This window comes from Sinocyclocheilus rhinocerous, unplaced genomic scaffold, assembly GCF_001515625.1.
Source record: "Sinocyclocheilus rhinocerous isolate Xijiao unplaced genomic scaffold, SAMN03320098_v1.1 scaffold504, whole genome shotgun sequence".
NCBI lineage: Eukaryota > Metazoa > Chordata > Actinopteri > Cypriniformes > Cyprinidae > Sinocyclocheilus > Sinocyclocheilus rhinocerous.
In genome coordinates this window covers 350,007-367,692 of record NW_015645076.1, presented here as the reverse complement: position 1 = coordinate 367,692, position 17,686 = coordinate 350,007, and the positions used below count along the sequence as shown (strand labels likewise).

Sequence of the window (17,686 nt, the reverse complement as noted above, 5' to 3'; positions counted from 1 at the left end):
AAAAAAAATAATAATAATAAATAAATATTATATAGTATAAAATAACATTGCCCTTGACCCATATACAGATCTCAGTATAAGTGATTTTACTACCATCATGTTTCACCAACTTCATGTTTTTGTGAATCCACAGGCAATGCCCCTCAATAATCCACACTTACAGAGAGCAGACAGCACAAAATGAAACAGAACACAGGTGTTGTTAAAAGAATTGAAGAACGTGTTCTTTGTGAAGGGCCTTTTGTCTGCCGCAGACAGAAATGGATTGCTGTGGTCTGTATGCATGCGATAGTCTTATGTTCAGTTAAATAAAACAAACACTGACTTCTTAAGTCATTTTTTGTGATGTCTATTCAATTATTTTCCACAATCTGCCACAGCAATGTCTTTACATTATCTATGGACATCCATAAATATTGATATATGTGATCAATTCCAATCATTTGAGTCATTTAATTCACTTAATAAAAATGTACCTCATTGTTGTCATGTTATGTTTTATTCAGTCTCTTTTGGTTCCAGTTTCATGGACCTCTAGTTTGTTTAGTCAGTTTCCTTTTTCCCACCACTAATCTCCATGGACACTAACTCACAGCTGTTCGCTATTAGTTTTTCATCACTGTGTATTTAAGTTCCTCCTTGCGCATTCCTCATCTACCTGTATTTGTTTGGTTTAATAAAAAGTTCTGTTATTTTGAATCTTCATCATCTTCTGACCTGAAGTGTGACAGAATACCAGACCCAAAGATGAGAAGAAGAGGGAAGATTGCTGCCATTAATGTGGCACCGCAAAGCTGGCCGGGACTCAGTGGAGGAGTGATTTTTATCTTCCAAGGTGGCCAATGCTTGGAGGACTACGTGGAGGAGTTTGTCACCATCAGCCACCAAGCGGCGTGCAATCACATCACCCTCATGGACAGCTTTTGGTGTGGGCTGGATGAAGACATCCGCTTCCCGATGCCCAGAGGGAATTCCTGTTGCAGTTTAGCGGAGTACATAAACTTTGCCCTCTGGGTGGATGAGTCCCCCTTTGAGGTGGGAGAAGCTAAAGAGGAGGAAAACAGCACAAGTGTCCAACCCCATCCAACATCCATCGCCACGTCGCTGAGTCGAGAGAGCCAGAGCCTGAGAGGACAGAGCCAGTCATGCTCCAATGCTCTAGTCCCAAAAGTAGTCTGGCCAGGTGTGTGAGCCGGCACCACTGTGTATCGCCGTGGGACACTTGGAGTATGAGGGTATAGAGAAGGACCCCACCTACTATCCCGCTGCTGAGGGTGAGCTGGAATGGATTTTTTTTTTTTTATATTTAGAGGAGGAAGTCTCCTTTTTCCTCCCACCACCACTGATTCTGCCCCGTACTGAGATTCCTGTTTATCGTCACCGAGTTTGCCTAGTTCAAAATTACATGTGTCTTCATCATTGCTGATTATGCTCAGCTCAGAGTATCCTGTGTCTGCAGAGCACCCGCCCAGCCTCCCTCTCCCGCCTTCTCTTCATAATCCAGCCTGTTCTTCAGCCCTGCCTTTGCTGGCTACCTCCAGTCCATCGGCATCTCCAGTTACCGCACTCAAGTGTGCAGATCTGCCTTTGGTCCTTTGGTCGCCAGCTCCATCTAGGCTAGAGGTTCCCATAGCTCTAGCTTTGGCTTCTGGACCATTCACTCCACCTCAGCCAGTTGACCCACAAGCTCCGCCCTGGCTCCTCCCTCCCTCTGCTCCATCCGGGACCATCGTCCTTCTGCCTCCTCTGGATTTCCTCGTCCCACTGGCTCCACCCTGGTCAGTGGTCACTCCATCTTAGCCACGGACTTTTAGGCTGTCCGCTACGCTTAGTCCCTCCACCCCTACGGCTTCACTGCGCTCCTCATTCTTTCAGGTTCCACCTCTTTCCTCAGTCTCCATGTCATCACCGCAGTCCTCAGGCTCCCTGGCTCCACCTCTATCACTCGTCACGGCTGCTTCGCCATGGTCTCCTATACCATCTTCGTCGTTCTGCCACTTGTGCTCTCCAACTGCGCCCTGGTTACCTCTTTCAACAGCTCCATCTCTGTCTGTCATCACCATGGTCACTTCTGCCAAGACTTCAGCATGGCTCCTCCCTCCATCAACTCCGCCGTGGGCTGTTATTCTGGCTGGGCTCTGGATCCCTGGTTGGCTACTCCTCCTATCCACACTATCTTGCTCCTGATCCTGCCACCATTGGTTCCCCCTGGATCTTGCTTCTGTCTGCTCCTCCCTGGGTCCTGCCTCCATCTGTTCCTCCCTGGGTTCTGCATCTGTCTGTTCCTCCCAGGGTTCTGCTCCTCCCTGGGTCCTGCCTCTGTCTGCTCCTCCCTGGATTCTGCCACCATCTGCTCCAGCCTGGTTCCTCCCTTCTGCCAGTTTCCTACCAGTTTCCTACCCTTCACCTGCTCCTCGTCTGCCTCCTGAACCACCTCAGTCATTCTACAGCATGAGGCCGTGCCTTCCCGGAAGGGGGAGTTCTGTCACGGTTATGTTTAGTTCAGTCTCTTTTGGTTTCAGTTTCATGGACCTCTTGTTTGTTCAGTCAGTTTCCTTTTTCCTTTGTCTTATGGCGCTTTTCCACTGCATGGTACGACTCGGCTCGGTACGGCTCAGTACGGCATGGCATGGCTCGATTTGGCTCGGTTTGCGTTTCCACTGCAGTTTAGTACTGCTTTAGAGTGGGTGGGATTATTCACATGTCGTTATAGTTGCGCCGCCTCTACTGCCGCCGGCTCGTTTTGCATTTCCACTGCAGTTTAGTACCGCTTTAGAGTGGGCGGGATTATTCACATGTCGTTATAGTTGCGCCGCCTCTACGACTCTCCTGAAAAACGTTTTCATTCCGCGTTGCCCCATCAAGCTCTCGCTGGATCCGCTCCTCTGCTATCAACGAGAGGACACTTTTTGGTTGTTAAAAAAAGGTGCGCTCGTTCAAAACAGTTGCGTTCAATCCTTCGCTGGCTGTGCCGATTTAAATCTAGCGGTTCTTTTGTGTTTGTGTCGCAAGTTCAGTGACGCAGGTAGTGACGATTCTCTCCGGCCAATACGTGATCAGCAGAGTTTACACGTCACGTTTTGGTAACGGTACGGTTCGCTTGGAACCTCAACGAGGTGGTACTAAAAACAGTATCAGGTACCAGGTACTGTACTCAGTGGAAAACCCCCCAAAAGTGAACCGTACCGAGCCGTACCGTGCCGTACCATGCAGTGGAAAAGCGCCATTAGTTTCCCGCCACTATTCTATTTCCATGGACACTAACTGAATAATCACAGCTGTTCGTTATTAGTTTTTCACCACTGTGCATTTAAGTTCCTCCTTGTGCACTCATTTGTCTGATATGGTTTGTGATGCCACAATGTTTCGCCTGCTTTATCCTGTGGATCTACCTGTATTTGTTTGATTTAATAAAGTCTTCTGTTTTGAATCTTCATCGTCTTCTGACCTGAAGTGTGACAACTGTCATGGAACCCATTCCTGATCAAGTCAGATTATGTCAAGGTTTGTTGGAGGAAATTATACCACACTGATCAAAGATTCCGCAACCCGACAAATGCAAAATGAACATCGGCAAAACAAAGTGTGAACCAATAGTGATTGTATGAAACTATTACTCTCTCTTGAACCCTTTCTGTGTCCTTCACTCTGTCTCTACATTTCTGACCAGCTCCTCACCTGAAGCCTGGACCTCCATGATGTACTGGTGAAGATCCTGTCCCTGCTGTATGACCTCATAGGTCATGTTGTTCATGGCGAGTTTGCGCTCAGTGTGTCTGTGTAATCTCTGTTCAGCCAGCGTGAGTTCCTCTGTGTTGAAATCAGATGCCTGTCGCATCAGATCCTGTTTCCATGCATCCAGCTCACCCATCACCTATGGAACAAACGCATATATTACCAGTTTACACTCATATTAATAAAAATAGTGACCAGAATTTAAGTCGCCAATCACAGAAAATCTTGACATCCATGAGAGTAGTGATGCTCAATTTGTGAACGAATCATTCGTTTGAGTCGGATCTTTTCAATGATTCACTCACAAATCAGACTGATCCAGGTCAGCTCAGCTTACTGGAGAAGTGCTGTTATCAGTAAATAAAACTAAAACTATTAAAACTTTTTTCTATAACGTTTTTGGAAGTCAAAATTAATTTAAATGCAAGAAGATTCCCCCAATGTCAATATTGAAAACACTCACATTGCAAGATTTCTACATTAAAGGGCAGATTACCCAGTTATATAACATATTAAGAGAAAATCATAAAGAGAGCTCTGAAAATAAAAGAGAAGCATGGATACAAGATGTAAATATGGATATTTCATTAGATGACTGGAATGCAATTTGTTTAAATGCACAAACACAAACTATGAACACTCGGTTGAGACTCTACCAAAATATAAGTGGGTAATGAGAACTTATTCAGTATAACCCCTGTAAGATTAAAAAAAATTAACCCTAATATCCCTGATCTATGTTTTAAATGCAATAAGCTTCAAGGTACATTTTTCTATTGTGTGTGGGAATGTGAGGAGTTACAGAAGTTTGGGGGTGGGGTGACTCAATATGTTTCTCAACTTACTTCGTCTCTAATTCCTCTATGTCCTGTATTGTGTGTATTTAATATTTATACAGACAATTGCTCTTTGTCTACTAAAGAAAGAAAGCTGGTGGACTTGTGTCTATTACAAGCAAGACATTCTATTGCCCTATGTTGGAAACTTACCAATTGCCCTTCCCTTGGACTATGGCTGAAAACCAATATCTTGTTTGGCTCTTGAAAAGCTTACATATGTACTGTAATAAGGAATAAGAAACTCTCTGAATTTTTTTTATATCTGGGAGGTGTTTTTGGACTTTGGATAAAAATGGAGATATTGAAGAAGCTTTAGATGTGTGAAGTTATGGAATGTAAGAATATTTATGAGGACTGCATGATATTAATCAGTATACTATATGCTTACAGGGGTTGTTGTTGTTTAAAAATGTTTTGTTAAAACTCAATAAAGATATGTTATACAAAGTTTAGTTCAAACCCATGAAAAAACATGCAAGAAGATGCTGCAACTAACTGAAAAAAATTAAGTTAGTACTTAAATTACTAAAACTAAAATTAAAAAATATATATTTGCTAAATGGAAATATAAAAAAATATATTAAAAAAAACTAATATAAATGACAAAAGCACATAACAAAATTACTAAAACTTAAATTAAACTAAAATTAAAATGAAAACTAAAAATATAAAATAAAAACAAATTAGAAATATTAATAAATGCTAATATTGATAAATAAATAATAATACTAAAATAACACTGCACTACAATGCATGAGTCATATGGAACACTTTTCTGATGCATTTGTTTCTTTCTTGAAGCTTGACAGCCCTAGTCTTAATTCACTTCCATACTGAAAAGAGTAAGTAGGATATTTTTCAAAAATTCACATTTGGTGTTCCACAGAAGTAAGTAAGCCATTTAGACGATGACAGATATGGGAATATGACAGATATGAACTATGAGATCAAGTGTATACAGTAAAACAAACAACACTCCTCAAAACTGATTTACAAATTAAAACATTCAATTTTACATAATACACAAACATCAAGCGTAGCGTTAGTTCTGGCAGGTCATGTTAGTCAAGCTCGCATCAGCTGACTCTCAGCTGATCCCCTTCAACCTATGGGAATACGACACCTATCTAAGTATTCATATATAAGGTCCCGCAGTAGTATCAGCAGTTTTCGCATTGCTCAATAGCTAATTACCCTCCTCCATCCCCAACTCCTCCTCTGTCAGTCAGGTTTCAGCCTTCTGATTCTCCTTTGAATCAGACTAATTCTAAAATGTGTACATAACATTATTGAACTTTAACGATATCTGCAATACATTTATGTTGGTTCTGTTCTGTTTACTCTGGGGGGGTTATCGCTGCTCTCCCTGCTCTCATCCATGCTAGGCTGCATGGATGCGCAGGGAGTTCTTGCCCAGAACGGAACCATATCGCCAATCCAAATTGTATGCTAATTGTCAATCATCTTTGACGATAGTGGTCCTGACAGAAATACAGATATGCAAACGCAGACAGCACAGAAGAACATCTGTTCAAATAAAGTTGCGCTGATAATGCCTTGAGTCCAGGCCATCAAACACACACACACCTCCAAGGCGTACTGTTCAAAGATACGGAGCTGCAGGAAGATGTCCAGTTTAATCCTGCGCTCGTGAAAAACCTCCTCCATATGAGCCTGAGCCTCATCCAACTGCTGAAGAACGCCCTCGATATGAGCCATGGAGCTGGCATGAGGCAGCTTATTACAGGCCAGCGCTGAGTCCCTGTTTGAACGAACACAAACCCACGCCAACACATAGAAGAGCAAATCAATATCAATAGAGGGCACGTTAATTCAGAACCAGTATATCAGCATGACATAACATGAAACGACTTGTTCAGAAGTAATCTGAAAAGAATATTATTAAAATTGATCTGCAAACTAAAAATTATTGGAGCTGTGGCCTTGTGGTTAACAGATTTGGATCTAAATCCTGTACTTCACTGGATAGTTCCGTTTTCAGGGCAGTTGCAATAAGTCAGGTTGGGAAGAAATTGGTAAATTATGGAATGGAAAATATGAAAAGTTGGTTTATGATCAGTGGTGGACAGTAACTGTGGAAAAATCTGGTGGACAGTTTTCATGCATCTGTACTTTATTTGAGTATTTTTATTTTGAAAAACTTTTACTGCACTACATTTACTTTTCACGACATGTACTTTTACTTTACTGCATTTCCTAAAACCATGTTGTTCCTCATTATTTTGAATTGAAGAAATCGTCATCTGCTCCGAGACGCGATAGCGGTGTCTGATTCATGAACGAGCTGATTCTTTTCAATGGACCTGTTAAATCGTTCGCAAATCGCGCTGAACTATTCATACGCCAGTTGGACTGATCAGATTGCAATTGTTCTTGAGTCAACAACGTAATTCAAAACTAGTGTTTTTATGATAGAGATGTTACACTAATAATGACAGTAGTATCCAGTGATGCAAACTACTCGACTTTTTTTTCACAAATATGGACGTTTTGAATTGAAAATATGGTATTATTTACATGACTCATGTAATTCTAAATGTGACAAATCAAGAAACGTTTTGCGTTTTCAACATATTAGACATACAAATAGAAGTGTATGCGTGCATATTTTAAAATATTATTTGAAAATAGTTCAAAATGATTATTTCCCAACTAGGATTAGACCTAGAATTTTCTTCACCGTTCGATTACTTTATGAAAATGCCCCCCCACTTCATCCACCACTTGTTATGATGAAATACTGTACAATAGGAGCGTGCTGTCAACCTCACCGCAGGTGCTGAATAAGCTCCTCCCCTTCTTTGATGACATTGAGTGTGGCGTCCAGAGTGCTGCTCTGCTGCTGCTGAAACTGTCTGATCAGCTCCTGAACAGCATCCACAGACTCAGAGTTCACCACCGGCTCCACAAGAGTCTTCTGCAAGTCCTCCATCCATGACCACAGCTACAGACAGACAGGACAGACAGACAGACAGACAGTCAGACAGATATGTTGTTTCAAGGCTGTTGATCAGCTGTTCCTTTGCCCTACGCGATGCGACTCGACAAGACAAATCCCATACAGTAAACAGATGCTGGGTAGGCAGTTGTCAGGGTGTTCTAGGTAGTTGCTTGTTCACTGTTTGGTGGTTGCTAGATTGTTGCTAGGCTGTTGTAGGTGGTTTCTGGGGTGTTGCTAGGCAGTTGTTAGGTTTTTCTAGGTGGTTACTTGGCCACTTTGGGGGTTATTAGGGTGTTGCTACATGGCTGTTGATAAGATGTTCTGGGTAGTAGTTTCTAGGACAGGTGTTTTCAAAGTGTGGTAAAAATTTATTTAATTAATGATTAATAATTTAAATCAATACATTATAGTGGAAATAATACTATATAAAAGTGAAAAAAGCTGATTTTTGGACAAGAGACGTTATATTTCTGCTCCTCTGTTTGCAGTCAGATCATTTTAAACTGAAAGTTTTTAGTCCAACCATCCAGTAAGTGAATGCATTCAAGCAGTCAGTTAAAAACTGTGCTAATGCCAAAAAAACCGAGCTGATTACATCAGAGATCACGAAGAGAATAGTTACTCACGTCCAGATTTTATTCAGTGTGTATTTGGCTTCAAAGCATCATCTCTCTCAAATGACTGAACAGCAGCTCAAAACACCCAACCGCTGCATGAGCATATGCTACACAAACTACATCTCTCGGCTGGATAAAGCAAACCAGTGTTGCGCTAGTAAAGATTTGATGGATGACGATGGTAACCATGGTAAAGACGAAAGTCTGTTATTATTGATGCACAAACAAACCATGTGTGCGCATGCACTCTATAGCATGATCATTATAACATTGTATTTTGCATGAACACATTTCTTATAATTTTTGTAGTTCTCAAAATTCATGTCCTGTGAGTGTTTTATAATGGATGCTGGCTACAGAAGCATGTTTTAGAGTTGCTAGGTCATTTTTAGGGGGTCGCTAAGGTGTTGCTAGAGTGTTCTAGGAAGTTTTTTGGAAAGTTGCTAGAGCGCTGCAGGGATTTCTTTACTTATTTACAGTTAGAATTATTACTCTCATAAGAAGTTGTTTAAACAGAATCTCATTATGTTGTCTTTGTCCATTCAGTTTAGTTTTTAATTTGTGCTGCCAGTCAGTAAGTGAAGTTGAGAGCTACTAACAAAATCTCTCACGCATGAACGGAGATCAGTCAAAACTATTAAAACTATTTGAGAAGCTCTATTTAGCATGTGTGTGTGTGTGCGCACACATTACCTCTTTAGTGTGGGTGTGAAAAGACACTGAGATATCCAACAGTAGTTTCCTCTGCTCCACCCTCCGCACAAACTCCTGAACTCTGACCTCCAGGTGATGGGCGGCAGCGTAAATCTCTTCCGGATCACACTCTCCCGTCTGAGCCAGCTGCTCTGCAGCCTCCAAAAGCTTATCCGCATTAGTGTAAGTGTTCTGGAGTGAAAGAGAGAGAGAGAGTGAGTGAGAGAGAGAAGTACATTAAAAACATCTTCCTTGAATATTAACAGGAAACTCAATAGCAAGATGAATGATACCACTGCTACTGCTCATTTGCTCCTCTCTCATCATGCAAAAAATACACACACAAACACAACATAAACTGATTCCTACCTGTGCTACCTCCTGGAAGTCATCATGCCGTTTTTGTAGTGCCCGTGCTCTGTGTACAGACTTCCCAACTCCTGTGTGTTTACTGAGGAATACCTCTCCATGGTTTTCAATCCAGTCCAAGACCTGAGCACACACACATCAACACTGGATATATATATGTGTGCGTGTGTATAGCACAATGTGTATGTGTGTATTGCAGATAATGTTAACGCAATAAAAGGCCACTTAAGTGTACTTTCATGGTTATGTTTCTTCACACACACACACACACACACACACACACATTTTTAAAAAGTGCCCTTAGTAATAAAGGCAAATTAAAAGTTTTAGTTAATATAAAGTTAATACATTTTAAATGTAATAAACTGCATGTTCATCATTAAAAATTTACAATTATAAATATATTTAAATGCAAGATTCAATTCAAATTAAATTTGGCAGTATGCTTTCATAATTTCAAAGACAATAGAAGTAATTATGATATATAAAGATGTATTTTAATGGTTAGTTTGCCCAAAAATGAAAATGCTGTCATCATTTACTCACCCTCAAGTTGTTCCAAACTTGTAAGAGTTTCTTTTTTCTATGGAACATAAAATAAGTTATTCTGAATAATGTTGGAAGTCAGTGGGGACCAGCAACTGTTTGGTTACCCACATTCTTCAAAATATCTTTTTTTTGTGTTCAGCAGATGAAAGAAACTCATACAAGTTTGGAAAAGTCTGAGGGAAAGTAAATTATGACAATTTTCAACCTAGTCTTATTTATGTCGAATTTATGTTAAAAAACACTCTTAAGTTCAACTAATTGCATTTAATATAATTTTAAACTATAACGCATTTTCATAAATTTCATTTCGTTTTCAAATAACATGCAATTAAGTGTCCAGAAACAATACACTCAATTTGCACTTAAGCATATTCTTTTACAGTATATTATTTCCATAATAAGTACTGTTTTTAACCATATGCTAAAGTGTGTTTCTTTTTCACAAGGGTCATCTAATTTGTGATGTTTCTTTCCGATAGAAACATTTTACATATCCTAACAGCAAGTCAGAGCTTAAATAGTTAGTTCCAAAGAGGCTCAGGGGATTTTTGAAGGTTCAACAAACTTTGACAGTTAGAAGTCAAAGTTCTTTTAGTTCACTGCACAAGCTCAATGCTCGAGTAGGCCTCGTTTCTGTCTAAAGAGGCCCTGGAAAGGATCCAGTGACATCAAAGAAACAACACAGTCCTGACAGAGAACCGGTGAAGGTACAACAAAAAGCCCCTGAAGGCGACGGCCACAGGAAGCAGAGTGTATTGTTGGAGGTACTGACTATGAGCCAAAGTCCGTGTCACTTCCTTGTCACTTCCTCTAATGCTCTCTGCACTTGATATTTGTTCTGCCATAGGAGAAACATCGTTACACACAAAGATTTAAAAACAGCTGCTGAAAGGTTGAGAGGCTGGGGTCAGATTCGTCAGATGCTGAATTCTGTGTGTATAGTGTGTGTGAGTGCATGCAGGATTGCATGTTTGGGAACTGCATGCATATCTGAGTGGTTCTATACATGATTTCCATAATCCATATACCTGCTGCACATCTTGTTGAAACACACACAGCTGAAGTCTCTGGTGCAGCCGGAGCTTGCGGTGTTGCAAGAGACCCTCCAGTCTGCGATATTGATGAACTACCTCATGGACCACCTCCAGGACCCCCCTCACCGCCTGACTGTAGTCGGCCCCTGCCGTCAGGGACCCAGAGTCAGGCAGGGGCTGAGGCCTCTGCAACACATCCAGTAGTGTTTTTCCTTTCTGACTGACCTGCAATCAGAAATAGAACATTCAATAGGCAGTGGTATTTTTACTTTGCACTTTATTACTTCAAGTGTCTGTGTGTTTTAGAGTACTGATTACAACATTATAAGCATAATATGTAAAGCTTTGTGGGCTACATCTTATATTAAAAAGTCTACTAAAAAGAGCATCTCCTCAAATGCTCACCTCTGTGTATGCTGTGGTGACCTGCTCGTATAGATTCTGGTGGTTGTGAATGGCTATCTCCAGTTCTTGCGTTGCTATCGGCAAGCCGACCTCACCGCATGACTTCACCCATCCCTCCATGCTGGACAGAAACTGAGAAAGAGAACACCCTCTTAAACTTTACAGCATAAAAGGTCCATGTAATAAAACCAGAGAGGACAGAGGTGCACAGTTGTACACACTCATTTAAAACAAGCTCAGACATAATTAAACAGAGTTGCTGAGGATCATGCAAATTGGGGTCATAAATCAAAGGCATGAAGAAGCTATGTGTGCACATTTAGGTAAAGGAGTTATTAATGAAGAAACAGACTGAAGCTGACAGGCGAGCCAAATAGAGGAAATCAGGAATTGTTGAAAAAAATGGATCAAATGAGTCAAGGAACCAAATTAGTGTTAACAGATTAACTAGTTGTAGTAGGAAATATAACATCAGTAAATACACAGTGGTTGGATTATGTGAGGTGCTGCTTCTCCCTGATTAAAAATTACTTTTCTTGGTGTTGCCTAATGCAATCACAGTTATATCAGTTAAGAATCAGTTATATTAAATCATATTTTTGACTTAAGTAAAACTACATAAAGCACATTTTTAGATTACCTTCCAAAACAGTTTTACAGCATAGAAATGCACAGGGTAAAATCATTACATTGGGGGTGTAAAAATTGTAATGATGCATCACAATGCATCGATCTGACAATGAAAATTTAATGCATTCATTACAATCATACAAACTGAACAGTTATTACCTGTTCAGATTTCTGGTGGAACACAGAGGACATGGCCAGGATGGCACTGCGCTCCTCCAGAGCCGAGGCAAAGCTCTTCCAGTCCTGATCTAGCTGGCCAGAGATCTGCTGTATCTGAGCAGCAGCGTAATGACCCGCCTCACAGAGCCGCGTCGCCACCGAGACAATACGCGAGATATTGACATACGCATTCTGAAAAGACAGAAACAGGATGCCAGAAGATGATACCATTAAATTAGTAACAAGAAGGCACAGAAGCTGTTCAATTTTGTCCAGTGAGAATGTATCAAGGGTGTTTTCTTGTAGCATTCCTCCGTCGTACCATAGAGTTCATAGCAAAGTGGTCATGCTGGGTCTGTAGATCTGCTGCATGCTGGTAGCTCACGCCAATGTCTGTGTGCGTCTGCAGGAAGAGCTCTTTATTGTGTCCGATCCATTCAAACATCTACAGAGAGAGAAATGAAGAGAAAAATGCTGCATTCACAGACAGTTTGGTCTCAAAAAACCCTTACAAAGTGGGGTACATACATATTTACAAAGGCCCAGGCAAATTTGCTTAACAGTCATTCTAGGGCTTTGGGTGATTTAACTCCCTGTTAGTGTTCTAGTGATCTACACGTGAACCTTAATATACACAGATTTTCTCTTTGGCTGATGTACAAGCAATAGCCCTTAGTGTTCTGGCTCTGGTGGAGCACAGATGGGCTCAGTCAGCAGGACCGGGGAGTGTGAGAGTGCCTCTCCGTTTGGGCTTAAACGGAACACACGGCCTGCCGCAGACATCAGGCCACAGAAGGGAGTACAGTGAACATACTATTATAATTGTAAATTGTGTTGAGTGGTGTTTACTTGTGCAATATATACAGTATATATATACAATATATATATATATATAAAACACACAAATTGGTACAGCATATTTTACTGCCACAATTTAACTAAAAATAGGGAATTCATTAATAAAACGTGGCTATAATCCATTATTTTCTGGATTCCATTTTAATGGTTCCATTAAATTTTAATAATCAAAAGCATCTCCAATTAATTAATTAATTAATTAAATTATTATTATTTTTTTCAGAAATACTATAGCCCTTAGTGTTCTGGCTCTGGTGGAGCACAGATGGGCTCAGTCAGCAGGACCGGGGAGTGTGAGAGTGCCTCTCCGTTTGGGCTTAAACGGAACACACGGCCTGCCGCAGACATCAGGCCACAGAAGGGAGTACAGTGAACATACTATTATAATTGTAAATTGTGTTGAGTGGTGTTTACTTGTGCAATATATACAGTATATATATACAATATATATATATATATAAAACACACAAATTGGTACAGCATATTTTACTGCCACAATTTAACTAAAAATAGGGAATTCATTAATAAAACGTGGCTATAAAGTCATTAGAATGAATTCTTAATTTATGGCCTTATCTTAAATGTTTTCTTTTAAATATTTCTGTCACGTGCAAAGCTCAATATTTATTAAACTGTTGAAAAAAATGAAAAGCTTTAAGGTCTAAAAGCATAGGCATTAAGACTACAATTTATTACAAACATAATAAATATATGTAATTAAAAAAAAAATGTCATTACATATACAATTACATATATAATAACTAATTTTATTATGATGTTAATTTTATTGTTGTTGTTTTATTGTTATTATTATTGTTATTAAATATTTGTTTATTTTTTTTATAGTACAACAGTATTATTACTACAGTAAAACAATATTGAATAATTTAATTGAATAAAAAAATAATAGTAATAGTTACTATAATTTTTTTCTATTCTCATTTTATTAATTTTGCTATAAAGTTAATTATTATTGTTATTAAATACATTTAACTATTTATTATTTACAGTATAATAGTATTATTCCTACAGTAAAATATAAAAATATTTTTAAATATATATATTTTTTATTTTTAATCAAAAGCATCTCCAATTAATTAATTAATTAATTAAATTATTATTATTTTTTTCAGAAATACTACACATTTACATTTTTCTCCTAAATAAATTCTGGTAAATACTCCTTTAAAAAGTGTTTTTTGATTAAAATTGTATTATTAGTAGACTAGAACACGTGGATATGTTACTATAATACTGAACTTTGATTTCAGTGATTTGGACTATGAGATGGACACTTGCTTCTTGCACTCTATGTTGCACTTTACTTTTGCTTTAAAAAAAGGATTTCATAGAAATTTGGATTTCATTTGGTTTAATAAAATATAGTTTAATAAAATATTCTTAAGTAAAACTGTTGATTTTTGTGGGTAATTAATCGTTTAGATTAACCGATTAATCGATGAATTAGTCGATAGATTAATCTAAATAAAAATAGTCGTTAGTGGCAGCCCTAGTGACTATGTGTATTTAGTGTGTATTAGTGTTATCTGTAGATTTCAATTTCTGTACAGTCTAATCTCTAATTGTCATACCATTCGAATGTCATCGAAATAAATTGTTCTTTTAACCTCAAAAAGCAATGTAATGTTCCTTAGAACTTGTTCTAAAATGACAAGTTTCATTATTCCAGCTGCTGTAAGAAGAGGCTACAAATGATCCTCCACCTGCAGCATCCGCATACGCACATATAGCCTATGTATACAGATGTGGCGTAATGATGCAAAGAGAACGACCCGAACCACTCAAATTATAAAACATTATTACAAGATTACCGTTGTGAATCAGGCTAAGATAACAAGTTGATGAACACTGATTGGTTAAGTACTTGCTCAATAATTGATTTTGGATGAATTTTAACAAACAAAAAAAAGTTACGGAGAGCAGCTTTAATATGTTGTTATCTAGTGGTTACAAATTTGAGCTGGTAACCAAGGTTCAAAACCATTTTAGAAGAGAGAAAATATTTTGAGCAATAACATTTCCTCAAGGTGAGACTAAATACGTTGTTTAAACTTTGTGTAGAGTGTCCTGATATTTAATGTGTTGTAATCTAGTGGTTAAAGATCTGAGCTGGTAACCAAAATGTTGTAGGTTCAAAACCTGCAAGGGATGAAGCATCAGTGTGTCCTTCAGCAAGACACCTACAGTGTGTTCGTTTCTGACTGTGTCAGTGCCATATTCCATGCTTCATCCTTCACAGTGGCATCGATGAATGTTTTGAGGGTAAAAACTAATGGTTATTTGGAACAAACTTTAAAAGTCATCTTTCCAAACCAAAGAAGTCACTGTTACCTTAACAACTACAGCACTCACAATTTCTGATGCAGTGCACTGAATCTTGGGAGTGAAGTGTTCGTCAGTTTATTTATTAATCTGCATTTATTTCTGCTATAATTGCTCCTCTGTTGGCATCATTCATGACGTCTGAACCAGATTGTTCATCTCAGGTTCTCCAGAGGGATTGTTGCTATAATAAGTACTTAAAAATAAATGTGTCAATGGCTAATTAATCAATTAGGGGGCTGTTAAGAATAATTTTTCAATTATTATTATTATTATTATTATTATTATTATTATTATTATTATTATTATTATTATTATTATTATTATTATTATTAATAATAATAATAATAATATTATTATTATTATTATTAATAATAATAATAATAATAATAATAATAATAATTATTATTATTATTATTATTATTATTATTATTATTATTATTATAAACACTCTCATTTTGTCCTCTAACCTTTTCTGCATCCTGCTCGTACAGCCGTAACTGAAAACACTGGTCCAGCTGTTGTTTGCGGTTGTGCCAGACCTGTAGCAGGTGCTGCCGCGTAACTTGAAGTTTATCCAATAGGGTGGAAATCTTAGGTACCAAACTCTGGAAGTCAGCCCCACCAGAGAGCCTTCCGTCGCCCCCATCCCTGATCTTCTGAAGGAGTCGCTGTCCTTCATGGTCTAACTCCTCCACAGGTGCCTTTGTCATAGTCTTCCTCAGTCGAGCGTGCTCCTCCAGGAGTTTCCGTGCTTCCTCTGCGTTAGTTGCCAGCTCCTGGCGAGAAAACACCTCTTGCAGCTCCTCCAGCCGTGAAAGGAGGTGCAGAGCGCCTCCAGTGAACTCCTCAAGGGAAACACGGAGCTCAGTCCATTCCACATGGTCGTACTCCAGTGTCCCTTCCAGATCTGCCGTCAGCTGAGACGGATCCACCAACTTAGTCAGACCTTCCACTGAAACCATACTGGTCTAAAAGAAGCAAAGAACAACCTCATGTACCAAATAGTATATAATACATAAGGAATAGTAGTCCATTGGTCACTTTTGCTAAATGAATCAGGACATTGGCTCAAAGAGGTTTATTTTGTTATAATGACCAACTGCACATTGTAAAATGTATTTACAAATAAATAAATGGAATTTATGGGTGCTGCATGAATGGACCCTATATCTAAATCTGCTAAATGAATTGCTGTGAACTGTAGCCCAGTGGTAGGATTTTAATGATAAGGAAATGAACAATATATTAGGTTCAGTTTTTTGTCTGTCTATTATCTTTAGGTTCACAGCAAATATTGATGTAATTAATTGTGATACATTTAATAATAAAAACATGAAATAACTATTAAAGGGTCCATGGAGTGATATGGGACATGGAACAAGCAGAGGTATGATAATAGTCAGTAATACAGTTTAGAGGTCATTATAAAAAATATACTTTGCTGCAGAATGCTGACAAAATTATAATCAAGTATTTATAGCTGCATTCTGTAAGTTTTGAAACCTGCAATTGTAGTTATTTGCAGAATTTTCCTCTTTATGTGGGTTGTGCATTGGCACGGCGCAGATGAATCTAATGTTTTGAGGTGTATTTGTGGGCTGTCAGTCAACGCACCGTTTTGGATATTCACTGTACTTCGGAATTACAGATACTACGTCTTGGAAGTATGTCCAAAATAAGAAGTTTCATCGAAAAATGTCATCTGAACAAGTAAGTAACATATCTGCCAGTTTTGTTCTGACCAACTGTAAAAAAAAAAAGTTTTACAATAAATCGCGCTACCAATAGTGATTAAATCTAACGATTGCAAATTTAGCTCAGATCATGTCAAACCATGCAAATTATTATTATTGTTATACTTTGTTCTCAAATTGATAATGTTAAAAACATCAACATTGCGTGACTATTAGGGCTGTCTGACTATTCGATTTTTAAAAATCCTCGACTTCATTTTGCTCGCGTCGAATAACCGGCAAAATACCGGAAGTGGCGCATTTCACAGACGAGAATCCATAAAACACATTATTAGACTCTTTCCCAAGGCTGCATGATATATTAAACCCATTTAAAAATCATAATTAAGCATAATTGTGAATTTACAAACGCTACGATTTAATTGAATAATTATATGCGATGCAGTTCTAATACAGTATATGCGCTTTAATTATTTACATGCGTGTAGGTTAAGTACGTGCGTCACACAGCAGCTCCGTTCACAGTAGTTCCACAGGAACTGATATCATTTACATGTGTGGAGCATCTCAAACGCCATCTCTGCATGTTGTTGTGAGTTTGGGTTTATTATAACATTCATCTGGGAACGCAACGTGCGGCATTTCATCAGATTTGTAAGGTAAATCATTTATAAATCCACGCAAACACATCGCGGTTTCAAAGTAAAAGCTCGAACCCTCACTCTGAGTTTACACGTTTTGATGTCCACATATTCTTTTAATTACAGTGGCTATAGCATTTCTGTCCTAAAGAAAT

General features: G+C 38.6%; 1 protein-coding gene across 1 annotated transcript in view; it reads right to left on the bottom strand.

The window, feature by feature from the left end:
- The window catches only part of LOC107705539 (kalirin-like), a 93,587-nt gene that overhangs the window by 53,763 nt on the left and 22,138 nt on the right, over positions 1-17,686 (bottom strand). The window contains exons 5-14 of the mRNA XM_016508848.1: positions 15,664-16,164; positions 12,315-12,437; positions 11,993-12,184; positions 11,204-11,335; positions 10,793-11,023; positions 9,216-9,338; positions 8,847-9,038; positions 7,367-7,539; positions 6,162-6,336; positions 3,679-3,874 (exon numbers count right to left, since the gene is read on the bottom strand). Coding sequence (XP_016364334.1) covers positions 3,679-3,874; positions 6,162-6,336; positions 7,367-7,539; positions 8,847-9,038; positions 9,216-9,338; positions 10,793-11,023; positions 11,204-11,335; positions 11,993-12,184; positions 12,315-12,437; positions 15,664-16,164 — 2,038 coding nt within the window. The remainder of the gene's footprint in view (positions 1-3,678; positions 3,875-6,161; positions 6,337-7,366; positions 7,540-8,846; positions 9,039-9,215; positions 9,339-10,792; positions 11,024-11,203; positions 11,336-11,992; positions 12,185-12,314; positions 12,438-15,663; positions 16,165-17,686) is intronic.